Source organism: Ailuropoda melanoleuca, chromosome 19 (assembly GCF_002007445.2).
Source record: "Ailuropoda melanoleuca isolate Jingjing chromosome 19, ASM200744v2, whole genome shotgun sequence".
NCBI classification, from domain to species: domain Eukaryota; kingdom Metazoa; phylum Chordata; class Mammalia; order Carnivora; family Ursidae; genus Ailuropoda; species Ailuropoda melanoleuca.
Window position 1 is genome coordinate 2,785,113 of NC_048236.1, and position 25,391 is coordinate 2,810,503.

The 25,391-nt window shown below is 58.2% G+C and overlaps 2 protein-coding genes across 9 annotated transcripts in view; one reads left to right on the top strand and one right to left on the bottom strand.

Annotated features, from left to right (window-relative positions):
* The window catches only part of MRPL14 (mitochondrial ribosomal protein L14), a 13,780-nt gene extending 13,390 nt beyond the window's left edge, over positions 1–390 (bottom strand). Inside the window, exon 1 of the mRNA XM_034647926.1 lies at positions 366–390. The gene's annotated coding sequence lies outside the window, so the exon portion shown is untranslated. The remainder of the gene's footprint in view (positions 1–365) is intronic.
* TMEM63B (transmembrane protein 63B) lies at positions 1–22,917 on the top strand. 8 transcript variants are annotated; one of them, XM_034647918.1, is made up of 26 exons: positions 1–58; positions 4,917–5,041; positions 5,261–5,333; positions 5,831–6,013; positions 6,296–6,375; positions 6,628–6,669; positions 7,636–7,726; positions 9,166–9,203; positions 10,108–10,250; positions 10,356–10,407; positions 10,829–10,937; positions 11,527–11,597; positions 14,496–14,576; positions 15,080–15,203; positions 15,822–15,955; positions 16,071–16,208; positions 16,327–16,480; positions 17,471–17,577; positions 17,826–17,912; positions 17,980–18,078; positions 19,265–19,427; positions 19,970–20,075; positions 21,052–21,219; positions 21,485–21,600; positions 21,779–21,859; positions 22,128–22,917. In XM_034647918.1, exons 4-26 carry the CDS (start codon positions 5,855–5,857, stop codon positions 22,317–22,319), a joined length of 2,535 nt encoding a protein of 844 aa, XP_034503809.1. In that variant the 5' UTR covers positions 1–58; positions 4,917–5,041; positions 5,261–5,333; positions 5,831–5,854; the 3' UTR covers positions 22,320–22,917. The 8 variants fall into 8 exon arrangements, with proteins under 8 accessions (XP_034503809.1, XP_034503810.1, XP_034503808.1 ...); XM_034647919.1 differs by lacking the exon at positions 5,261–5,333; XM_034647921.1 differs by lacking the exon at positions 4,917–5,041 and having other exon boundaries at positions 17–58.
* The last annotated feature ends 2,474 nt before the right edge of the window (positions 22,918–25,391 follow it).

Sequence of the window (25,391 nt, forward strand, 5' to 3'; positions counted from 1 at the left end):
CCAGCCCCGCCCCGCCCCAACCCGGGGCTCCGAGCCGGAGCCGAGTCTGCGCCTGGGGGTGAGTACGCGACCCTTCCCCAGCCCCTTCTCTTTTCTTTGAGGATCCTACCACCACCCAAAGAAAACCCCGGACTCAGCTGCGTGTCCCCTCCCTTCAACCTCCTGCGGGACCCAGAGGTGCCCGGGCCCGCGGGACCCAGTGGTGCCACGCGCTGCCCCCAACCCCGCACCATCCTGAGCTAAATGCGAGTCCTCCGAACCTTGCCGAGGGTCCAGATGTGCACCGCCGTCTGTCCCCACCCCTGGGGAGATCCCGAGGGGTGGGACCCCCGCCCCCGGTCCCCTAGCGCCACACTTCTCCCTACCTGCCCGGTCCAGGTGCGCATCCCCCGCGCGCCCCTCCAGGGTTCCAGCTGCGCCCCCATCAGCCCGCCGCCGCTGTGGGGAACCTGCCGCCCCCGCCCCCGAGTTTTGGATTCCAGGGTCGCCAAGTCCAGTGCCCTCGGTCTCTTTTATCTTTTCTCCTGCTTCCGGGGCTGAGTACCCCAGAAGCCGACCCGAGGCAGTGGTTCGGGCTCGGATAAGGGCAGGGTTCGCGGGTGCTAGCATGAGGCCGGCCGCTGCCCGCGACCCGTCTGGGGACTGGTCGCGGGCTGGGGAGGCGACTGGCCCCGGGAGCGTGTCCTCTCCTTGCGCCCCACACAGTGCAGTTCATTCATGAGCCGCCCGGGCCTGCGTTGTAGGGTGCGGTGGGGAGAGGATTCAGACACGGAACCAGGAGTGGGGCAAAGGCCCTGTTGGGGGGAGGGGGCGCGCTTTGTCCCTCCCGGCCTTCTTGACCGTCTAAGGAGGACAGTCCCAAAGATTTGGCGACTTGTTCCTCAGAAGAGAAGGTCGCTTGGGAAGTGGAGAGGAGAGGTCAGAGGGGCTGGCTGCCCTTGGGGCTCTGTGCTGCCACCTGCCTGGGTCCCCTGGGGGGAGGTCTGGCTGCTCAGCACTCCACTTCTCTGGGCGGGCAGGAGAGTCCCAGCTTCTCTACCCAACACCACTATCTAGCCTTTCCCTGGGTCTGCCCAGGAAGAATGAAGCTGTTCCCAACCCCTCTTGCTGGACCCTCAGTCTTGCCTCCCAGGGCATGTGAGGAGAGGAGTGGGAGTGTCTCCCAGGCTTCCAGCCCTGGTGTGCTGGCAGCATGACTGTCCTCCAGGGCACCAGAGGGTCCAGGCCCTGGCTTGCTCCGGGTGGCACATGCTGGGGCCTGCTGTTGGCTCACCCAACTCAGTCTTGGCCTACGGATGGGTGGGTGGGGATGTGGCAAGGCAGAAGGGTGGTGGTGGGTAGCTAAAGGTAGCTAGGGTGGCTGACCCCCTTTTGGACATCCTACAAGTTCTCTCCAATTATAACAGTGTCTTAGAGACCTCAGTTCAAATTCCAGCTCTACCATTCTTTAGCTGTGTGACCTTGACAAGTTACTTAACCTTAGTTAAGTCTGAACCTTAGTTTTAATTTGAAATTGTGTTTACTACCACCTCCTTACATGATTTATCATGGGGATCAACTAGATAACACGGGTAAAGACCCTGGCACCCTGCCTGGTTGTTGATCAATAACAGGTTCTCTTCTCTGAACTTCTGACCCATCCGGGCATAGCATCACCCTCCCGTACCCCCACCTTTCTGGCCTGCTACAAATGGATTGGGTATGTTTGAAGAGTTTGGGGACACTCCCTGCCACTTAGTGGCAGAGTCCCAAATGCTATATAAGCCCTTGGGTCTAAACAAGAAGCCTGTCCTGACTGAGGGGCTTTTTCATTAAAGTCTGTTTTCCTTTATTTTGATTTTTACCAGTTTCTGCCACTAAACCAACCCTTTTATGCCACACTTCAGTGGCTAACTTTTTTTTAGAATCCATCACGTGCCTTGAATTGTATTAAGAGGTTTACATAAGTCCTCTTGTTTAGTTCTCAAAACAACCACACAACTGAAGTATAATTCCCATTTTCCAATGAAGAAACTGAGGCCCAGGTGGTGAAGTAAATTTGCCCAGATCAGTAGCCAGATCTGTCTCATCCTAGAGCCTGAGCTGTTAATCCCCAGGCTCTGTCACCTGTCCTCTACACCTCTCTCACCTGAAATCACAAACCCAGGGTCTGAGTGGAGGGTCTCAATACAGGCAAGAAGGAGGGCCAACAGAAATAGGATGTGGCATTTCTCCAGAGCTGTAGCGGGCAGCCCCCAGGGGAAGTGGCTCTGTCGGCCAGGGCAGCAAAATGCAGTGGTCAAGAGCGCATACTTGAGCCAGCCTACCTGGGTCCGTATCTGGATCTGTGACAGACTGGCTGTGTGACGCTGGGCAAGTTCTGTACCCTCTCTGGACCTCAGTGTCTTCTCAGGGTCCTGATGGCCAGTCAATGAGTTAACGTGTGCAAAGCGCTTAGAATGGTTGCTGGCACAAATTCAGAGTAAAATAAATATTTGATAATTGCATTCTTTTCCTACTGCTTTAATCCTCACTCGTGGATACTTTTTTGCCGGTCCCTGTGAAGTTGGGAGGGGTTACGCCAGGATATTAATACCTCTTCGCTACAGTCTGGAAGACTGAGGCCCAGGTTACATAGTTGCAGAGCAGGCCTCCATCATCTTGTCCCTTCAGACCCCACCACCTTCCTATGAGCCCAGGCCCTAAATGAAATCTTCCCAAGTAACTCTGGAAGAAAAAAAAAAAAAACTTTTAGCTTATAACTCCCCCACCACGCACAGACTTCTTAATGGTGAAATAACAACCTTAAGATAGCTGGAAATAAAATCCACCACCTTCCGCACACCGCCAGCTAAAGCCTCAGTGTCAGACTAGAGAAATTCCAGGATACAGCTGGCTGAGTGGATGAACTGCCCCCCCAACACCTCCCCCCAAAATACTCTGCCTCAGTCTCTTCCCTCCAACCAGCTGCTCTCACTGAAAGCTTTGAACAGCTGCCCTAGGTGAAGTTAGGCCTGAAGAGCCACCAGTCCTGGCTCCACCCTTTCCCTGCCCTGTGACCTCTTGTTGAGTTGCTTCTCCTCCCCTGTAAAGTGGGGACAATGGTCTGATCCAGCACGTGTGCCCCGCCTTCCTCGGGTTTGGTGGGGGGGGGGGAATGTAAGATCAATGCATTTGTGGAGGGGAGAGTGCTTTGTGACTGTCAAGAGGGAGGCAGCAGGGGCGCCTGGGTGGCCTTCGGCTCAGGGCGTGATTCCGGCATTGTGGGATCGAGCCCCACATCGGGCTCCTCCGCTGTGAGCCTGCTTCTTCCTCTCCCACTCCCCCTTCTTGTGTTCCCCCTCTCGCTGGCTATCTCTATCTCTGTCAAATAAATAAATAAAATCTTTAAAAAAAAAAAAAAAAGAGGGAGGCAGCAGATGGACATGCTAATTTCAGTTACTAAGCATCTACCTGCAACTTCACCCACCCTATGGGGTCCTATTAATGTAAAAGCTCCCAGAATGTTCCACCTTCCTTCGGTGTGGAGAGAACTGGGGGAGGGTTTGCTCCAGGGGTTTGTACCCCTTATGTTCTGGCCTGGTGGAGCCTTGGATTTAGGGAGAGAGACAAGCTGTCTTGATTGCTGGAGTGCACTGGAGTTGGGAGTTAAGGGGGGAGACGCTACTGCAGAGGGCCCCCAAATACCATAGACCCAAGCTGCCTCTCCCTACCGTTAACCTCCCCTTTAACCCTGGTGCCCCAGGGTTCTATGCACCTTATGTTTACATACCCAGGCTCCCCAGACACACCCACACCCACACCTCAACTTAGAGACCAGTCACCTACCACCCCCTATACACACACACAGACACAGCAGCACACGTTTACACACCTGCACATACACATGCCCACAGTGCTCTGGTGTTTCTAGCCCAAGAACATTTAATGAGCACGTGCAAAGCTTCCATGTTGTGCAGAGTCCTGTTCTAGGCACATCAGAAAAGCATGGTGCCCTGAACTGTGTTCTAGCTTTAGAAAGAGTTTGACCTAGGTTTGAACCCCGTTTTATTAGCAGTGTGACTTAGGGAAAGTTACTGAACCTCTCGGAGCCCCTGTGTCCTTATCTTAAAACGGCAATAATATCCAACTCAGGATTGTCAAGGATTAAATGAAATCGTGTATGTATTATTCTTGAAACAGTGGGCACTTGATAAATAGCGCCTTTTGAAATCACTAAATTAATGGGGTTTTCGGTTTTTTGGTTTGGGGTTTTTTTTAAGGCAACTTGGGCTGGAAGGGAAGAGGGAGGCACAACACACCAGGCAGTTACTACCTTACCCTTCCTAACACAGGCTTTTCAGAGACTCCCTGGGACCAAGTGAAACATATAAACAACCACAACTTCCCCCTCCATCTGAGAGCTAGTGCCTCTTGCCCTGTAATTGAAGTGTTAGGAAGAGGCTGGGGAAAACGAGGGATCAGTGGGCAGGAGAAACCCTCTGAGTCCCCCCAAGGGGCTGGAGGATGCTTGCTCCCAGAGTTATTGTCACCGATTCTAGGTTTGTTGTTCTCTCTCTTTGTCTGGTTTCCTCTCTTCCCTGGGGACCCCCCCAAGACAGAGTTTCAGTGTTGTCAGCAGAAGGGGCCCCCAGGGGCCCCCCAGTAGGACGCGGGTGGGGCAGCAGTGCCTCGGCCGCACTTCTCCTCCACCCTAGAAGCCTCCCCAGAGCCCTGCTAGGCTTCGTCCCCAGGCACTCCCAGAACCCAGGTATCCGGGCTGGCTGCCCCTTCCCTCCTCCTCCTCCTCCGCCCCATCCACCCAGACCACTGAAGGCTGGACAGCCCCACAGCGGCAGCGGGGATCGGCGGGGATCAGGGCTGGAGGGTAGTACCCTCCAGCAGGGGCTTTGGGCAGGCTGAGAGGCCCCCGCCCACTCTCTCTCTTCCTTTGCCAGTGGAAAATCTCGCTGGAGGGCACGGCATTCCCAGCCTGCCCTACTCCGGAGGCAGGAGCAGGGCACTCTGGGAGTTGTAGTCCTCACACCACTCAGGTGACCCCTGTGCTGAGATCGCTGGAGAGGTGAGGAAGCTGGAGGGAAGGGGGGTGTAGCTGCTTCCAAGGCAGGGGGAACGGAATGAGAGTAAGCAGGAGTGACTGGGACCAGGCAGATAACACAAACCCAGAAGTCCTACTTTTTAACTGACTTCCCACTCTGACCCCATCCTCAGGTCCCTACTCTAAGCACAGAGGGCCAGGGCCAGCTCTGATGGTGAACATCTTTTTTTTTTTTTTTTTGAGCCATTTGTATTGAAAAAGTGCTTAACAGAGTTGAAAACTCCAAGCAGATGAAACCATGCCATTTTTCTAAGAGGTAGGAAGAGAAGATCGGGATGAGCCGGCTGGCTTCTGTCCCGTCCTCCCCTGACCTCCAGTCCCCACCTGTTAGCCTTGAGTCCTCAGGCCTAAGACCTCCCTGTCTTCCCTCAGACTCAGTTTCCAGAGACAAAGACAGAGAGATTGAGGGAGAGAAAGAGAAAGCAAGCGTGTGTGTGTGTGCATGTGTGTACATGGGGGTGGTGGGAGGCAGACATTAGAGACTCACAACTTCCAGCTTAGAAAAACCAGTCTCCCCAGTCCAGATCTGGGCCAAGTTCCCCAGACCCAGGGTGGGGTCGCAGCCTTACAGCCAATGAAGGTAAATCCATGTGACTCAACCCTCGCCTCCCGGGGCCCTTATCTCTGGAAGCCAGCGCTTCCACCCACCCAGGCTGCCGGAGATCTGCCGTCACTCCCTCTCCCCATGCTCAGGCCCGGAGCCAGGAGGGGGATTGGGGACAAGCCCAGCTGACCACTGTGCTCTCTGCCCAGGAGGACCATGCGGCAGTAGCAGCCATGCTGCCCTTCCTTCTAGCCACCTTGGGCACCACGGCCCTCAACAACAGCAACCCCAAGGACTACTGCTACAGTGCCCGAATCCGCAGCACCGTCCTGCAGGGCCTGCCCTTTGGGGGCGTCCCCACCGTGCTGGCTCTTGACTTCATGTGCTTCCTTGTGAGTGCCCACACACCACCCCCCACACACACTTGTCATCCACACCCTATCCGTAGCTAGCTAAAACCTGCCGTCCTAGCCACTCCTCCACCTGGCTCTGAGTCCCCCGGCTTAACCGCAGCAGGGGTCTGCCTCACCCAGCCTGGGCCTAGCCTCTGACCGTTCATGCAAGCCACGTCATCCCTTTCTAAGACAAGATCCCGGCCCCTCTGCCCCTGCCCCCTTGGCTAGTCCAGTGGGTAGACAGTCTGTCTACCTGCCAACCATTCCCTCTGCCCCCAGGCACTGCTGTTCTTGTTCTCCATCCTCCGGAAGGTGGCTTGGGACTATGGGCGGCTGGCCTTGGTGACAGATGCAGACAGGTAAGGCTTTGGGACTCTCCCTTACGCGTACACACACACACACACACAAACGCACACAATACTCACACTCACTCCTCGGGGATAAGAAAGAGCCGTCCCTCTTCATCCCCCCAACAAAGGGGGATGAGAGAGGGACTAGTCCCAGAGTGGACATGGGGGACATGTGGGCATGGGCCTCTGTCCTTTGCCAGTCCCCCAGGACCTCCCCCCTCCCTCGCACCCCTGTTAACCCTGTCTGTTCTCTGTCCCCAGGCGTCGGCGGCAGCAGGAGAGGGAGCGAGTGGAACAGGAATAGTATGTGGGGCACCTGCCCCCTCATCCCCACTAAACCAGCTTTCTCTTTTCTTCTCTCATGCTTCACTTCTCTTCCTGCCAAGTTACTGGTTTCTCTTTGCAGTTTTCTCCTCTGTAGGCTCATGTTTCGGATTAACGCAGGCGGTGTGCTTTGCAGAGCAGGGGGCTCCCCAGCTTGTCTCTGCCTTGCTCGCCCATCCCCCCCTCTGGCTTTCAGCCTGGGAGAAGCCCCTCCCCCTGTGCCCTGCTCTGTTGGTGGCTGGGCTAGAGTGGCCATCCTTCTGGAAACTTAGAGTATACTCACCTGTTGGTCACAGAGACAAGATTGGGTGTCACCAGTGGCTTGCCATCCCCTAACAACTAGTTCTTCATATTTCAGGATTCCCTGCTCACCCCTTCTGGAGGCCTGGGAGGGGGGCTTCCCATGGAGCCCCGAATCTGGCCTTTGGCGGTCACATCATTGTCTCTGTCTATAGGACTGGTGTTGGAGTTGTGGCAGCTGCTGGGGTCAGGGAAAGGGGAGGGGAGGGGCCCACCTGGGGGACATCCCCCAGCCCCCTGATACCCCCAGCCCTTCTGGGGCTCTCCTAGTCCGTCCTTTCCTTCACCTCCCCATTCCCCTGTGCATGATATTGGCTCTCTTGCCCCATCTCGTCCCCTGCTGGTCTGCTCCAGAACTGCAGGGCCTGCTCACGTTCTTACTCCGGCCTCCAGGGGGTAATGATGAAGACACCCTCCTCCCTTCACTCAGTGCCCTGCACGGGTGCCCCCCAGGCCTCCCAAAGGAAAGAGGCAGATTTAAAGGAGGCAGGGAGAAGACAGTCATTCATCCCCGCTTCAGCCTCTGCTCTTTCTGTGCCTCGTCTAGCCCCTGGAGCGCTGGAGTGGGAGCCCCCCCACTTCAACCCTGCTCCCCAGGAGCTCAGACTCACCGGGCTCTCTGATCTCTCACCTCTCCACCCCCAGTGTGGCCTCAGCTATGCACGGGGACAGTCATGACCGGTATGAGCGTCTCACGTCTGTCTCCAGCTCCGTCGACTTTGACCAAAGAGACAACGTGAGTGCCCTCCCCCAGACCCGTTGGCCACACGTGCTCCTCCTCCTCCAGGGCAGGGGGCTCGGCAGCCTTAGCCTCCAGTGGTGCAGGGTCAAGGACCTATGGAATGTGACTTTCTCCTCAGCAAGGGCAACGCTTGTCTCAGAGCCGCAGGCAGACCACCCAGACTTGGAACTCCTGGCTCTGTATTCCATGCTAACCTCCGAGCCAGCACCAGCCTAACCGCACGAATTCCAAACGCTGTGCCTGCCTCCACCGATGAATCCCACGGCCCCCTTCTTCCTTAGACAGGGCTTTAGAAGTAACAACAGGCCTTTCTGGCCCATCGAGCAAAACACAGAATTTGTTGTGTTGCTCGGAGATTGCAGGCTGGTGGCCCTCAGCTGGCTGGGGCCAGTTGTGGATTGGAGTTGAGTGGCAGAGGGCCCGCTAGACAAGGCATGTACCTGGAGATTCACAGCAGTCCCCAGACTCCCATTCACGTCAGGCCTGGCACTCTGACGTTACCCACCTGGCCCCTGTCGTTCTGCCAGGGTGGGGGTCCTGGACAGAACTCTGATCTTTAGGCCCGGGATGGCCCTGGTCAGTCCAGCTTGGGCTGGGGTCCCGGGGGACAGCAGCTCTTATAGCAGCCATGGTAGAAGGAGCCAGTCAGCTTCCTGAGCTGGACTCATACTGGTAAGTGGCAAAGCAAAGGTATCACCCCTGCCCACCCAGAGGTGTCCAGATGGTCCCCAGACTCAGGTGATGTTGGTAACTGGTAGCAGTCCTGCATCTTAGCTGGGAGGCACCTCTCTCCCCAATCCTGGGTTAAGCCTGGCCCTTCTACTAGAAGGAAGGTGGGGGAGGGTTCTCTCTGCTAAGCCCTCCCCCAGAGGTCCCCACCCTGCTGTCAGTGGGGTGGGTCTCTGTCTGAAGGCAGGCCTGGGGGCTTGAGGGTCAAAGAACGCAGCTCACAGGGACCCAGGGTCTGGTCCCTCTGGGGTGTGCTGGAAGAAATGTGGCAGGAACTCGGGCAGCTTGGCCTGCCTCTCTGCTGTTGGCAGCCATGTTGCAAACTCTTGTTGGCTGTAGGTCTGGAGGTCCCTACTGCCCTTCCTAGAATGCTGAATCCCACCCATCCCTACCCTGACCCACATAGCTTCAGGCCTTCCTCTGGTTGCACTGCCCCGTTGGCTCTTTGCTGGGATCTGCGGCTCCGGGCGCAAGTACCCACAGATAGCCCAGTTTCCCCTTAGTCCTCTTCTCCTTTGAGGGCTGGCACCTTCCCTCTCCCCCTCTGGGATGCACTACTATCTTTGGGGGGTTCTGGAAGTTGTGCCAAGGTGGGCCACAGCCTGGAGTTGATCATGAGAATGGGGTGGGTGGGATTCGCGGGGGGAAGGGAGGTTCGGGTTGGTGGGGTGGGGACTCCAACTGATAGCCCTCTGTCCCCTCAGGGTTTCTGTTCCTGGCTGACAGCCATCTTCAGGATAAAGTAAGTGAACAGTCTTCAGACTCTAAGGAAAGAGAGAAACAGAGAAACTTCAGAACCTGTCACTTCCCTACAGAATCCAGAGGCCAGCAGCTTTGAGGGCCTTAGCGCTCCCAGCCAGCCCCGCACCCTCCTCTCTACTCCAGGAGGCCAGGCCCTGGGGCCCCGGCCTCTGTTGTCTCCTGCGCTGGCCTCGCCTTACCCCACAGTCTCCCGTGTGCCCCCCTGCCTAGTGGGCCCGCTCTGCCTGCAGCTCTCCGAGCCCCTGCCATCCCACGAAGGCAGAGGCTGGAGCCCCCCCACCTCAGAGCCTCCGTGCAGCCAGCGGGTGGGGGCAGCAGGCAGGCTGGGAGCAGCCAGCCAGCAACAGGCAGGAGCCAGTATCCAGCAGGCAGAAGTCAGGAGATCGAGCCAGAGTGCGGCAGGCAGGCAGTGAGCGCTGAGAGAGGCAGGAGGCCCGGACAGGTCAGCACCACCACTGCCCGTGCCCCGGCCCCCAGGGCCCCTCCCCAGGTGCACAACTTCCGTGCTTCTCCAGCAGCCATTAGGCGCCACTGCGTCCCCAGCGTGGGTCCTCCCTCCCACTTCCACCTCTTCCATCAGCCTGCTTCTCTCCTCACCTTCCCTTTCCATACCCCTTCCGCTCGACCTTTCTCACCCTTGTTTCCTCTCTCTGCAGCGCCTCTGTTCCCTCCTCTCTGTCCTCTTCTCCTTTCCCTCCCTTTCCCTTTCCCTTTGTCATCCTTCCCTTTCCTGAAAATAGGGGGCCCAGAGACCCCACTCGGCCCCCATAGTGCTGCCAGACCAGCAGGGGCTAGGGTGGACCTGGGGCGGGCAAGGTGGGCAAGCCGTGGCCCCTCGGCTGCCCCGATACCCACCTGTCCCCTCTGCTGCCCCACGCCTGCAGGGACGATGAGATCCGGGACAAATGTGGGGGCGATGCTGTGCACTACCTGTCCTTCCAGCGGCACATCATCGGGCTACTGGTCGTCGTGGGCGTCCTCTCTGTGGGCATCGTGCTGCCTGTCAACTTCTCAGGGGACCTGCTGGGTCAGTGAGGGCCAGGATGGGTGGGGCCGGGAGGGGAGGAGAGGGGGCAGCAGGACATGTGCCCTGACCCCCGCGTCGTCCTCACCCTCTTCCTGTCTCCCCCAGAGAACAATGCCTACAGCTTCGGGAGAACCACCATCGCCAACCTGAAATCAGGGTAAGGTGGGAAAGCCGGTCAGTGAGGTCAGTGTGTGCCAGAGTCCGCCGAAACAGGGAGGGCTGCAGGGGGAGCACTGGGGAGAGGTGGCCGAGGCTGCAGAGGAGGCTCTGGGGCCCTGAGGACTTGGGCTGGAGACAGAGGAGGTGGATCCCCGGGGACCACCAGATCCAGAAGCAGCTGTGTGACCGCAGATCAGGGAATGGTGGCGGCCGGCAGTTGGGGGGCGGGGAGAGGCAGGAAGAGATGACCTCCTGGGGACATTTCAGCTGCAGTGGAATCCTCTTGGGGCCTGCCCTGTGAGGGGCCAGTGCCAGAAGACCCGTGGCCGGAGAGGGGCCCGGTCCCAGGGGCTGAGGTCACAGCGGGAGGTCGGGGTGTCTGAGTGCGCTCCTGTCCCGGGCCCCTCTGCCCCGCGCAGGAACAACTTGCTGTGGCTGCACACGTCCTTCGCCTTCCTGTACCTGCTGCTGACTGTCTACAGCATGCGGAGACACACCTCCAAGATGCGCTACAAGGAGGACGACCTGGTGAGCCCGCGAAGCCTGGCCTCCCCCGCCCCCAGCCTCCTCCCTTACCTCCGGGCCTCGCCTCAGCCCTAAGGGGTGTCCGCGCCAGGGTGGGGCCCCTGGGTTCCGATCCCGGCCCGGCCGCTCAAGAGCCCCTATCCTGCACACTAAGTTACCTCCCCCAGCCTCCACTTCCTCATCTGTAAAATGGGGCAACAGAACCTTCCTGAGGTCGGTGGGAAGCACCCATGCTGTGCCTGGCCCTCAGGAAAAGCCACGGTGGTGCTGTGGTAGCGACGTGTCCTGTCTGCATCCTCCACCAGCCCAGCACTGAGCGCCCCCGGCCAGCCACTGTGTCCTTATGGCCTGAGGGTCAGAGAGTTATCCCCTCTTTCCTCATCCTCAGTGATCCCCTCGGGAGCAAGGGGCCAGATGGCTCTTTCGTTAAGCTCACTGCCTGATTTCGGTCAGATGCACTCTTCCTGCTTTCCCTGGGACCCGGCCCATCCCTAAGGCCTCCTCCCACCCATTCAGCTCCCTGTTCCCCACACCCTCCTGGCATTCTCGAGCCTCTTCTCCGGAAGGCAGACCCGCTCCTCTCTCACCCCAGGTGAAGCGGACTCTCTTCATCAATGGAATCTCCAAATACGCAGAGTCAGAAAAGATCAAGAAGCATTTTGAGTGAGTGGCCACTCCTACCCCCAACCCAGGTCCTGCGGGCCCTTCTCTGCCGTTCAGCCCCTCAGACTTCTCACGCCCTCCCTCTGACGCCCACCCCGCTGACGAGGGGGTGGAGGTGAGACCACTGGAGAATGACGTGAGTCCAGGGCATTCCAGCACTTGGGCTGGGTGAGAGGCCCCCCGCAAGAACAGGGAAAATACAAGAAATACTTGAAAAGCGAGAGAAGTGTGGTCTTGTCCCCTCCCCCCACCCCACCTCCCCTCCCAGCTTGAACTGGGTCATGGGTTGTTGACTCAGGGTCCGTGGGCCCTTTGAGGTGTGTGGCTTCAAACGTTTATGTGACATTCCGGGGGTTGTGTGCAGACTGGCAGGGAGGGGCTCCCTGGCTTTCAGTGGCTCCTGAGGGACCGCGGACACGCGTGTTTGCCGAGGCGCATTTCAGCTCTGGAGTTCTGTCTCGCGGGGAGGGGAACACACACCTCCAGGGGTGCCCGGTGGCCGGGACGGTGTGTGTGCAGGATTAGGGATCCTGTCATACGTTCATCTGTATACTCAGCGGACTTTCTCAGATGATATTAGGCCTAAGTGACCACAGTGGGCCTTGGGACCACAGAGATGAATGAAAGATCAATGAGCTCTCGGGGGGGTCCCCTGGTGGAGGTGAGCGTTAGGAGTGGGCGCAGGGTCCCGTCAGAGTGTGGTCTGAGGTCGGTCTGTGGCCAGAATTAGCAGTTGGCCAGTGGCCCTGATAGAGGACCTTGGTGGTCAGGATCCAGACTTTGTGAGGTCTAGACTCACCGTCCGTTGGCCTGGATCAGAAGTTGGTCGTTGTTCCGGATCGGAACAGGATCGGGAGGCAGCGTCTGGTCAGGGTCAGGCTTCAGACCCCTTTGTTGCGGGCAGATGAGTGGTTTGCGACCAGCAGTAGCGGATGGGTACTCAGTCACTCAACAGGCATTTCTTGTCACCCTCTACCCCCAAGCATGAACAAATTAGAAACCAGCCCTGCCCTCACAGAAGTTACAGGTCAAAATTAGATCATCCTCGGTCACTAGGAGAGCGACTTGGGATCCTATCTAGAGTCCAAGCTGTGATCGGCATTAGGGGGCAGTCTGGGTCGGGATTAAGGGCAGTGTGTGCTCAGAATTAGGTGACATCTTAATATTACCGTCCTGTTGGAACCAGCCGTCAGCTTGGACTGGTAAGCCCTTAATAACAAAGACTTTGTGAGTGCCGGCTCCATGCCTACGCTGGAATGGGAGCTGGGGTTTCGGCAGTAAACAAACAAAAAAAAGGAGCCTCTGCCCTCATCTGCTCACATTCTGGTGGGCGAGGCAGATAATAAACAAATGAACCAGTAATAGACACCGCGTAGAGCATGGGTAGGTGCCAAGAAGAAAACCAAAGCAGGGAACGGAACAGAATGAAGGAGTCAGGAAGGGGTGCTGTTTCCAGCGGGAGGACTCGGATAGGGCCCTGCCTGCAGCGAGGAAGTGAACCCCGTGAACCAAGCATCCCCTCAGCACACATTTGTCCTACACCTACTGTGTGCTTCATACCAGACTTGATGTGTGTCCGTGGGGAGCTCGTGGTTCAGGTTGTCTATTTCCGGGGTCAGCTTGTGGTTTTGTTTAGGAAGCGGGCTGTGATTGAAATTAGTGGCCAGCCTGTAATCAAGAGTGGGGGAGACTGTGATCCTAATTGGGGTTTGGGGGATCTAGGGAGCGAGCATCAGGGAACAACCATCCCATTGATCCGTTCGTGCAGCACGTGTTGATTGGGCACCTACTGTGTTGAAGCTGTCGGCCCAGGCCTGATGTGTGGTGAGGAGTAGGGTTTGTGATCCAGGTCCGGGGTCTGTCTGGATGAGGGGCTACCCCAGCAGAACCAGGGAACTTCCCGTGTGTCAAATCAGAGAGCCTGCCTGATGGGGATTAGGGGGTGAGAGATTAGTCAGGTGAGAATGAGGGCTCAGCCTGCCACAGGCCTGAAGGCCCTTCCAAGGAAGGGCCCTAAAATAGTTGCAGCAACACGGTGTCCAGGGAAAGGTCTGCAGCGCATTTCAAGGACCCCATCCCAGATTTAAGTTTCCAAATTCTCGTGGATTTGCGGCGTCCAGCTTGTTACTTTAGAACCAGATCTTGTGCACCTTTAACACCTGGTGGTTCTTCATTAAAAAGTTTTTTTAAAAGGCAGAGCTCAGTCTAGGTTAGGGAGCAGGGGCAGTGTGTGATGAGAAGTAAGAAGGAACTGCTGTGCCCCTCGAGTCCCCCCAGTTACCAGGACTGAGAGTCACAGAAGGTCTCTCTCTGCTCAGTTTCAAGGCAAGGTTAGGGTCAATCCCGGGTCAGGGTTAGAAAGTCAGTCGTGGGTCTGGTTGTGGGTGAGTTTGGATCCGAGTAAATGGTCAGTTTCAGGTCAGGGTTCAGGATCCATCTCTGGTCAGTCTTGGGGCGGGAATTGTTCTGTAGACTGGGCTGTGGGTTGGCTGGGGTCAGTTCATGGTCAAGGCGAAGTGTTGAACTGTAACCAGGTATTCTGGAAACAGGGTTAAGAGAATAGCCCATGAGTAGAAACAGTTTCTCTCCACTGAAGGTTCAAAGCTCTGGACACGAATCAGGCGGCAGCCGTGGCCTCCCCCGTGCCACGCAGATGTACTCTCACACCTGGGCTCGTCAGTGTGACAGGGCCCCCGAGCCTTCATGCTTCCTCCTGCTCCGCACACGAACACGGGGAGGACTTGCAAAGATTTATTCTTATGGAACTCCCATTTTTGTAGACCAGACAAGGCGCTTGAACTGGGGGGGGGGGTGTCTTAAAGGTGATGGGGTCATGGCTGCAAGGTGGGGGCAGGTGGGCGGGGTCCCCCCAGAAGGTGATGGCAGACTGTGTTTCAGGGAGGCCTATCCCAACTGCACGGTTCTTGAAGCTCGCCCGTGTTACAATGTGGCTCGCCTTATGTTCCTCGACGCAGAGAGGTAACGGTGGGGGGGCCAGGTATGACACCGGAGGGGCCCCTGTCTATTGTGGAGGGCATCTTGGCTGCCACACAGGAACCTGGCTCCCCTTCCAGGTGTTTCCCAGGGCATTTGCTTTTAATTCAACCCCTGGAGTGCCTGTCAGTCCAGCTCTGGAAAGAGCAAGGCCTGGAGGTCACAGCTCGTTGCGAGAGGAAAGGGGTCCACCATCCCCACCGCATCTGAGGACATACCCTTCTTCAGCTGCAGTATAAGAAACTTAGGCCAAACCATAGGAAGAATTCCTGGCCCTCCAGGGATGGGCGGGAAGACCCTTGAATGGGGCCATATCTGAAGCATGCATTCTAAGCAGATCCGAGAGTAAACTCACCCCTGTCCTCAGCGAGTGGACTTAGATAACCCCTGAGCCTTAGATAACCCCTGAGCCGAGCTCCCTACCCACCCTCCCAGCCATTCCTGGCCCCAGCTGGGCCGGCGGGTGACCGGGCACCTGGGTCTCACAGGAAGAAGGCGGAGCGGGGGAAGCTGTACTTCACAAACCTCCAGAGCAAGGAGAACGTCGCCACCATGATCAACCCCAAGCCTTGCGGCCACCTCTGCTGCTGCGTGGTACGAGGCTGTGAGCAGGTACGAGGTGACGTCAGGCTCCCAGAGCTCCTGCTGGGTATGGGGAAGAGCTGGACAGATCCCGGGAAGATCAGTCGCGGTAGAGATGGACACATTCCAGGCCCAGGTCCCATGACCCCGGGAGCACGCACACAAATGGGCCTTGCACATAACCAGCCAAAGGTAGACAGACTCCCAGAGCAGGCCAGGCCATGCAGGGATGGGGGTGGGGGCAGCTGGGACCGGAAGCCGGGTGCAGGCCCACCTTCAGGTCCCCTCCTGTTCCTACAGTCATCGAAGCCCCAGCTCCACTCTTGGGTTCGTCCCCATCCCTACAGTGACCAAGTTTGCAAACCCCAGGTCAGAAGAGGTCAGCCAAGAGAACAGCATTGTGCTATATTTACTAGCTCTGTGGCTTTTGGCGAGTTTCGTGACTGCTCTGTGTCTCCGTTTCCTCTCTAAAATGAGGCTAATGGTACCTACCTTGGGATTATCGTGAGGATTACATGAGTTAACTGTTAGAAAGCCTACCGCGGCACCCGGTCTGTAGCGAGCCCTGGGTCGGTGCCGCCAGCTGTGCTGGGGAGCAGCCCGGCTCTCTGAACAGAGCCCCCCACCTCGCTCCCTCGCCCTCGGCAGGTGGAGGCCATCGAGTACTACACGAAGCTGGAGCAGAAGCTGAAGGAGGACTACAAGCGGGAGAAGGAGAAGGTGAACGAGAAGCCTCTTGGCATGGCCTTTGTCACCTTCCACAACGAGACCATCACCGCCATGTGAGCCCCTGCCCTGCCTGCCCATCACCGTCCTTGTCCCCCGGGGACCAGTGGGGGCTCCTGGGTCCCCGCACTCATGGCCAGCCGTTGGCAGTAACCAGTGCCCATCCCCCAGCATCCTGAAGGACTTCAATGTGTGTAAGTGCCAGGGCTGCACCTGCCGCGGGGAGCCACGGGCCTCGTCCTGCAGCGAGTCCCTGCACATCTCCAACTGGACCGTGTCTTACGCCCCTGACCCCCAGAACATCTACTGGTGAGCACAGCGGGACGGCCGGGGCAGGCTTCGTGGGGCCTGCTGGCTCCGGCAGGGACAGGGGAGGAGAGGGAGGTCCAAGGCGTCCCCAGAACGACCCTCTCGCCTGCCTTCCCAGGGAGCACCTCTCCATCCGAGGCTTCATCTGGTGGCTTCGCTGCCTGGTCATCAATGTCGTCCTCTTCATCCTCCTCTTCTTCCTCACCACCCCGGCCATCATCATCACCACTATGGACAAGTTCAACGTCACCAAGCCCGTGGAGTACCTCAATGTGAGGCCCAGGCCCCACCCCACCCCGTCCATGCCGGGTCGCGAGACACACATACGAGGCCTCGAATCCCTCTTCAGGGGGAAACCAGAATGCCCTCCGGCCCGATCTAGCTACGGTTCTGCTCCCAGCCCAGCCCCACCAACAGCTCCCCGACAACTGGGGGTTGCAGAGCCTTCTGGGAACGTCCCTTGGGCTCCCTGCCGCCTTCCCCCTAGTGACATCACCCTTGGGTTTGCACACACCTAGAGAGACACCAGGGAAGACGGTGAGCCCAGGGCCAGTTTTAACTGACCGTGGGACCTCGGACAAGCTCCCTTCTCCTCATGCCCCTATCTCTCCGACAGAAGAACAGAGGTTCGGACTACAGCCTTGGCTTCCAAACTTAGATTCGGATGGCTTTATCTAAAGGACTCTTACATGAACCCCAGTGTGGCAAAGCCAGGCTGCTCAGATGGCCATAGAGTCAGGGTCACTTCCACCAGCTCTTCCCTCGCCCCTCCTGCCACACACACAGCACACCTCCTTGGAGCCTCAAAGTCCAAAGTCAGACAGTTTGAAAATTCCTGAGTGATAAGAGCAAAATAACACTAGACCCAGTCGGCCTGGGTTTACATTCCAACCCCACCACTCGACTAGCTGGGTAACCTGCTGAATCTCTTTTTGCCTTAGTTCACTCATCTGTAAAATGGGCTAATAGCATTGTTGGGAGGATCCCTACACGTAAAGCCCATGATCAATGCCCGGCCCTCAGGAGGTCCTCAGGAATGCTAACCACCACGAGCGTGACTCACCCTGCAGTGGGACTCATGAGCCTGGCCCCCAGCCTCGCCCTGGCCCTGGCCCTGCACATGTTCTGGACTTCTGCCACGGGGCCCCAAGAGCCATGGGGCCTGGGGCTTCATGGGGGGAGGGGGCAGGTAAGCAAAGCAAGCTAGACTGGGGCCCACTGGACGGCCCCCGCCTGACACGTCCCCCTGTGCCCCGCTGCAGAACCCCATCATCACTCAGTTCTTCCCCACCCTCCTGCTGTGGTGCTTTTCGGCCCTGCTCCCCACCATCGTCTACTACTCAGCCTTCTTCGAAGCGCACTGGACGCGGTGAGACCCCTCACACGCCCCACGCTCTGGCCCTCCTAGGCATATGGCCGTCCCCTGCCGGGCAGCCCTTTCCCCTTTGGCCTCCCTGCCCTGGGCAGTCCCAGCGCTGCCAGGGAACGGAGGCTGGCCAGCATCCTCACGCGGGGAGGCCCCCGTCCCAGAGGAGCTTCCTGGGATAGCGTACTGGCTAGGGGAGCAGGCCTAGGGGCTGGCTCATCTGACCTCTGCCCCTGTGCCCCCCGGCCCAGCTCCGGGGAGAACAGGACCACCATGCACAAGTGTTACACCTTCCTCATCTTCATGGTGCTGCTCCTACCCTCGCTAGGACTGAGCAGGTGGGTTCCCCTCCCCAGAGGCTCATGGCCTAGACTCTGCCTCCCCTGGTGTTCTGGGCCATTCCAGCCCCGCACCACACTCTCCACTCCTCCTCTCCAGCCTGGACCTCTTCTTCCGCTGGCTCTTTGACAAGAAATTCTTGGCTGAGGCAGCTATTCGGTTTGAGTGAGTGACCTGGGCCCCCAGGGAAAGAGACCAGAGGGCGGGGGTGGCTATGCCTGAGACACACGGGGGGGAGGGGGGGCTCACATGGCGCAGGAGGGTCATTCTAAAGATTATACCACAGTGCTCAGCTGTAGACATGGGAGATGTCCCTGGGGTGTGCGTTGGGGCTCATTCTCTGGGAACCTGTGTAGAGGTCACCTTCAAGGTGTATTTGGGGCTTTGGGACCCACCCCGGGGGACTTCCGTGACAGCCCGTGGAGCTTGTGTTCTGGGACTAACTCGAGGAGTCGAGTTGCCCTCTGGTTTGGAGAAGAGTCTGTAGTAGGGTCTTGGTCCTGCTTTGGGAGTGACTTGGGGGTACCCCTGAAAGTCCCTGGAGCCCACACTTTTAAGTCTCTGTGGAAGTCTCGGGCTCACAACTCTGGAGTATTTATGGAGAACTCTGGGGGCTCACACTTGTGGCGTTTATGGGGCACAAGTCATGGGAACACCTCTGCAGTTTCAGGCTCTTATCCAGAGGTGTGACCGTGGGGTTCCTTATGGGGTACCTTTTTGGGAAGCCCTATGAGGCTGTTTGGGGTTGGGGGGATGGCGGGCCATGTACCATGGCCATATATATGGGCACAAGGACTAGGGATCTTGCTCTAAGCAATCTGTAAAAATCTTGGGCTCACACTTGGGGTGTCACGGGCATTGACAAAGGTTCTTGGTCTCCCCACCCTGAAGATCTTGGAGGAAGGGTCTGTGGAGCTTGCGTTCTCACACTCTGGGGGTAACTGTGGCTTAATTTAAGGTCTAAGGGGGTACTAACTGGGTATTCCTAGGGCTCACACTCTTAGGGGTCTTTTAGGGCCTCGTGAGGTTGGTCTGTGGGGATCTCAGGCAGTCATACCCTGAACATCTGGTGGCCTTAGGGGTTTGGAGCCCTCTCCGTGGGTCTTTACAGGGGCACCTCTAGGCTCACACTGTCAGGTCGCATCCACTCAACGGAGGGTGCTGGAGGTGTCTGCGACACTCTGCCATCCTCCCCTGGGGTTCCCACTCTGGGGGCCCGGGGGCCTGCGAGCTGAGCGGGGTTGTGCGCACGAAGGCAGGCGCGTCGGGGCGGCGGTGTGGCGTGCTGGCCTGCGGGCGGTGGCCGCTGGGTCGCCCAGGGGTGCAGCGCTGCAGCACTGGGTGCCCGCAGGTGCGTGTTCCTGCCCGACAACGGCGCTTTCTTCGTGAACTACGTCATTGCCTCCGCCTTTATCGGCAACGCCATGGACCTGCTGCGCATCCCGGGCCTGCTCATGTACATGATCCGGCTCTGCCTGGCGCGCTCTGCCGCCGAGAGGCGCAACGTGAAGCGGGTACGGCCGCCTGGGGCCGCCGCGGCCTGCGCAGCGCCCCCTGGTGGGCCCAACCGGAAACAGCGGCGGCCTTGCTAGGGTGTGGGGGCACAGGGGTGCTGGAACTTGGGGGACCCAGTTCCGTGGCCCTGGGCTATCCCCTTCCTATCTGGAGCCTCAGTTTTCCCGTATGTGCGGCGATCGATCAACTGTGCCAGTCCTGACAGTCTAGTGTTCTGATGGGAGTTGGGGGAGGTCCGGGTCCCTAGATCTAGGGTCTCTGTGCCTTAACCCCACACGAGGGCTCTGGGCATCCCTCCCCCAAGCCTCCCCTGCTCCCTCAAAGGTCCTCTCCCCCCAGCCCACGGCCCGTCACTGTACCCACCCTGACCTCCATCTCAGCCACAGCCCCTTTCCATCTGCTTTGCCCTGCCCCACCCTGGATTTTGGTTCCTTTTCCCCATGGCTTCGTCCCCAGCCCCCTGCTCCGCCCCACCTGCCCCGCGCCCTTCTAGCCTGCCCCTCCCCTCCCTGAGCCACCCTCCTGCCCATCTCCCCCCCAGCATCAGGCCTACGAGTTCCAGTTTGGCGCAGCCTACGCCTGGATGATGTGCGTCTTCACGGTGGTCATGACCTACAGTATCACCTGCCCCATCATCGTGCCCTTCGGTAGGCGCCGCCGCGCCGGGACCTGGGCCCTGCTCGGGGGGACCCAGGACCTCACCCTCTTCACTGTAGTAAGGCAGGCCGCCCTGAGTGGACAGGGCCCTGGCTGGGAGACCGGCCCCTCGGGCCTCCCGCCGGGTCCCTGCCTCAGTCTGGGGCCTGGCCTGGGGGGGAGGAGGGGGAAAACCATCTCAGCTCAGGCTGGCCCCAGCTGGTGTGCCGGGCCCCTGGGCAAAGTCACCCCAACATGGCCCCACTCATCCACATCAAGTGCCTTGACTCAGCTGATGCACTCGGACACACGTCACATGTCCACAGCGGGGTTCGCACGCGTGCGCGCACACACACTCCTGCGCAGGGTCCGCCGGGACACTTGGAAACAGGCCCATAAGCTCAGAAAAGACCTTTGGATTCCAGGGTGGGGTTAGGCTCTTGCCACTGACAGCTACCCCGCTGTAGCTGAGCTGTGCGCCTCAGACAATCCCTCTTCCTTCTGAAATTTAGCAAAGTTTCTCTGCAATGGTCACCCTACTGGTTCCCTCCGCTTTCCCCCTCCTAACATCCTAACCCCTTAACCACCCTCCCCAGTTCCTGAAGGCTCCAAACTCCCAAACTAACCTCCCTGTCCTTTTAAAAGCCCCCATTCCCTCAGCCCCCAGGAGAACAGAACTTACCACCATATTTATACTCATCGGTGTAGGGACAGGGTGGGGAAAAAACACCAAGGGTTTCAGGAAGAAGCTCACTGACCCAGAGGAACGGATTTCTAATAGTGGGATTTTCAGTGAGGGGCCACGGAACGAGGCGGGGAAAGCTGAGGAAGCTGACGTTGTGTGATTCTGTGATGGGCCTGGGGCTAGGGCAGGAGGAGGGAGCCCGGCCCTTCAGCCATCTTGGAAGGCCTAGGACAAGCTGTGATGGACACACAGAGGTCCGGTGTCACTGGTTCCGAGGTCAGGGCCCATGTGGCTTCCCCCAGGGCTCATGTACATGCTGCTGAAACACCTGGTAGACAGGTACAATCTCTACTACGCCTACCTGCCGGCCAAGCTGGACAAGAAAATCCACTCGGGGGCTGTGAACCAGGTGGTGGCCGCACCCATCCTCTGCCTCTTCTGGCTGCTGTTCTTCTCCACCATGCGCACGGGTGAGGGCCACCCCCACACGCACCTCAGGGAGTGGCGAGGTTGGGCGGGGGAGGGCCTCCCTCCAGAGTCGAGGCAGAGCGAGCCATGGGAGGGTCCATGAAGGCCAAGGGCCACAGGCAAGGCGTCTGGGAGAAGCCAGGTCAGGCCAAAGCACAGAGGAATGCAGGACTGCCTTCAGAAGGTAGCAAAAGTGGGGTGGTGGGCCCCCTGGAGGGGGCACCCAGAGGAGAGGTAGCAGCCCCATCCTTTGCCCCCCACCACCAGGGTTCCTAGCCCCCACGTCCATGTTCACATTCGTGGTCCTGGTCATCACCATCGTCATCTGTCTCTGCCACGTCTGCTTCGGACACTTCAAATACCTCAGTGCCCACAACTACAAGGTGTGGGGCGAGGGGGGCAGGGGATGGCTGAGGGCAGAAGCTCAAGGGGGTGCAGGGGAGCAGGGGGATGGGTGGGAGCTGATGGCAGGGGCAGCAAGGGTGTCAAGGTGTGGGGTCATGATGGCGGCTGAGGGCAAGGACATCTTCCCACTCCCCAACTCATTCTGGGCCCCTCAAGATTGAGCACACGGAGACAGATGCCGTGGACCCCAGAAGCAATGGACGGCCCCCCACTGCTGCTGCTGTCCCCAAATCTGCGGTGAGTACCCTGATTCGTGGCCAGGGACAGAGAGGAGACTTGACTGATGCTCCGTCCAAAGCCGGGGGTCCCATTAGTCCTCCTGAAAGTGAGGCCCGTTCCAGCCCCCAGGGGTGGGGACAGATCTGGCTTCACTGAGGGGAGTGCCCACCTCTCCCTGGGGGGAGGCTTACCGTCCCACACCCTGGAGACCCTGAGATCCCCCCATCAGCCCCTCGCCATGAGAAGCAGCTGCCCACCGTCACCCTCTATTCCTTTCCCCCTTCAGAAATACATCGCTCAGGTGCTGCAGGACTCCGACGGGGACGGGGACGGGGATGGGGGTCCTGGGAGCTCGGGGGATGAGCCCCCGTTGTCCTCGTCCCAAGATGAGGAGCTGCTGATGCCGCCTGATGGCCTCACGGACACAGACTTCCAGTCTTACGAGGACAGCCTCATAGAGAATGAGATTCACCAGTAAGGGGAGGGAGGGGCCCTGGAGGCCACGCCCTGCCCCACCCCACCCGCCCCCCACGGACACTAAAAGAAACGCTAATAATTTATTAGATCTAAAGCCCCTTCCTCCCCCATCCCCTGCTTTCATTAAGGTATTTAAACCTGGGGATCTCACCACTCTCCCCCACCAAGGAGGGAGGGAGGAAACCCCCAACCTCAGTGAGGAGAGCCCCGAGCCGGACCCGGGGCAAAGAGGGGTGCGGACAGGGTTCCCCCAGGTCAGTGCCCCCCACACTAGTAGTCTGGTCAGGAAAGGGTTATTGAGAGCCGAGAGGGGTACCTGGTGCCATGGCTGGAGACCTGGGGGAGGCCACAGGCAGATCAGGGGCTGCCTCCCCCCAGTTCTTTCCTCCCCCTAAGGCCCCCTGGGATCTGGCACTCCAGGGAAGTGGAGCCTCCAGCCCCTGTGGGTTGCATGAGGGGGAGGGGCTGCAGAGTGGGAGGAAGAGTCAGGCCCCCAGCCAGGGAGGTGACCTAGGGGTGGGGGGTGGGCATGGCTGACCCTGGAAAATGGGTTTTTGCACTGTTTTTTTTTTTCCTTTAAAATAAAAATGAAAAGAAAAGCTCTGAGGTGGGTGTCTGATTTGTGCTGCTGCCCTGGGCACATGGGCTGGGGACCGAGTGCCCTGCTATATACCTGGAGGACCTGTTCGGTGCCCAGGCAAGAGACTTCAGTATGGGACCTCAGTTTCTCCAGGGAGAGGAGAGAATGGGCCCAGGACACTTCAGGGGAGTCTCAGGCAGGAGGGGCCTGCAGCTCCCTCTGGCACCAGTCAGCTCTCAGCTCCGCCTCCACCCCCTGCCCTGAGGAAATTGTGGGACCGCCAGTCTGAGGGATGGGGATACACACCCACTTTCTGAATCCCCAAGAGCCACACAAATGGGATGAAGATTCAGGGAGAAAGGCTGGACAAACCACAGGCTCTCCACTGGTCCAGGAAGAAGGCTCCCTGGAGGAGGACAATCTCAGGGGGCCTCCTTCTAGAAGACTCAGCAGGTGGTTCTGGAGGGGAGAGGCAAGAAAACGGGGCCACAGTAGTCCACCAGATAACACCATTTGTGGCCATTGTTGCTACAACTTGTTGAGCAGTTGTTATATGCCTGGAATTATGCTAAGTGACCGTATTATGTGTTTGAAGGCATTTACTCCTCAGAGAGCTTGCTCTAGGGTCAGGCTTGGGTTTACTGTGAGGATTACATGAGATAAGATATGCAAGTGCCTGGGGCGCCTGGGTGGCACAGCGGTTAAGCGTCTGCCTTCGGCTCAGGGCGTGATTCTGGCGTGATGGGATCGAGCCCCACATCGGGCTCCTCCGCTAGGAGCCTGCTTCTTCCTCTCCCACTCCCCCTGCTTGTGTTCCCTCTCTCGCTGGTTGTCTCTATCTCTGTCAAATAAATAAATAAAATCTTTAAAAAAAAAAAAAAGATATGCAAGTGCCCACTTGGCCCAGTTGCTCACAAAGGCTTGCAGACAGCCAACCAGAAATGACCAACAGCAGGGACAGCAAACACAGCACAAAGCCTGTCAAAGATCACCCAGGCACTGGCAAGGGGTGGGAGGCACACGGTGTGTGGGGTTCACCCACCCCAGGCTGCAGAGAGATGCCCCCTGCGTGACACACGAGGCTTGGAAGACCCGTGTTCCCTGGCGGCCAGCTGTGAGCAGCTTGCCTTCGCATGTACGACAGATCCACAGTCTTTTTCTTTTTTTTAAGACTTTATTTATTCATTTGAGACAGACAGAGAGAGAGGGAGAAGTAGACTCCCTGCTGAGCTGGGAGCCGGATGACGACGATGACAACACAGGGCTTGGTCCCAGGATCCCCAGGCCTGAGAGATCATGACCCGAGCCAGAGGCAGACGCTTAACCATCTGAGTCACGCAGGCGCCCACGACAGATCCACGGTCTTGAGAAATGTGGACCTCCAGGTGGAGTCCCCAAAGTCTCAGGGCTGCGAAACAGAGTGCCAGCCGGTGGGTGGGCAAAACCCGGCTGTGAATTTGGAGCAGGGGAGCACACACAGCAGGCCCCGGAGGCTGCAAACAGCAGTCTGGCCCTTGATCCCTCCATGAAACCCTCCTGAGCGCCTCCTGTGCTCCAGGGCCTGAGCTGGGGGGCTGGGAGCACAGCAGCAAGGCTGATCCTAGGTCCTCACGCCCAGTGGGTAAGCCAGAGACAGATCTGAACACTCACTAGGTCCAGCACCCTTCCTACCACCCTCTGAGTGGACTGAATCCTCAGATTTCGAGATGAGGAAGCTGGGGCCCACAGGGGTGATGTCCCTTGCTCCTACTAACACAACTTGGATGCAGGGGTGCTAGGACAAGGATGAAAAAAATCTTAGGATGGTATGGAAGCCCAAAATCAAGACATCTTGCCCATTCAAACTTCTGACGTTTCAGCCAAGAAAAGTGACATCCAAAGAGGAGGAATGACAAGACCTCACAATTATTAAGGCCAAAATGATCACTGTGGTACTAAACCCCTTCCCCAGGCTCATTGGATTAAATTAGAAAGATTCCATCACCTGCTCTGAGGCCGGGAATGGGGGGTGGGCAGTGAGGGGACCCTTCATCGGGTCAGATGGAAAAGTCCAGAAGGCCAAGTAAGGCTGGGGAACTGGGTTAAGGGGCAGTGAACAGACGGGGAGGGGTGGGGACACAGGTAAGGACCAGCTGGCATCATCTGCAGAGGCTGTAGGGGCTGGGCGCCTGGGGTCAGCCTCTGAAGGTCCCACGGGCTCTGATCAGTTCTTTGGAACATAAGCCGAGGAAGGAAGAAACCAGATGCATTTTGGATCATTTGAGAATGATCAATGGTATTGATTGAGAGTGAGGCCCAGAGGGGGTGCTTTAAGCAGCCAAGAGAGGTTTTGAACCAAGCACCTTGGTTTCTGAAGGCCCCTCTGCACCCCCAAAACCTGTTTTTCTGTACAGGTGGGCAGACACACCCCCACTTTGCTTGGCAAGCCCCATGTCTGAACAGCGTGGCCTCAACAGACCTCAGTCTGGACTCCTGAAATCCTCACCTGCCTTG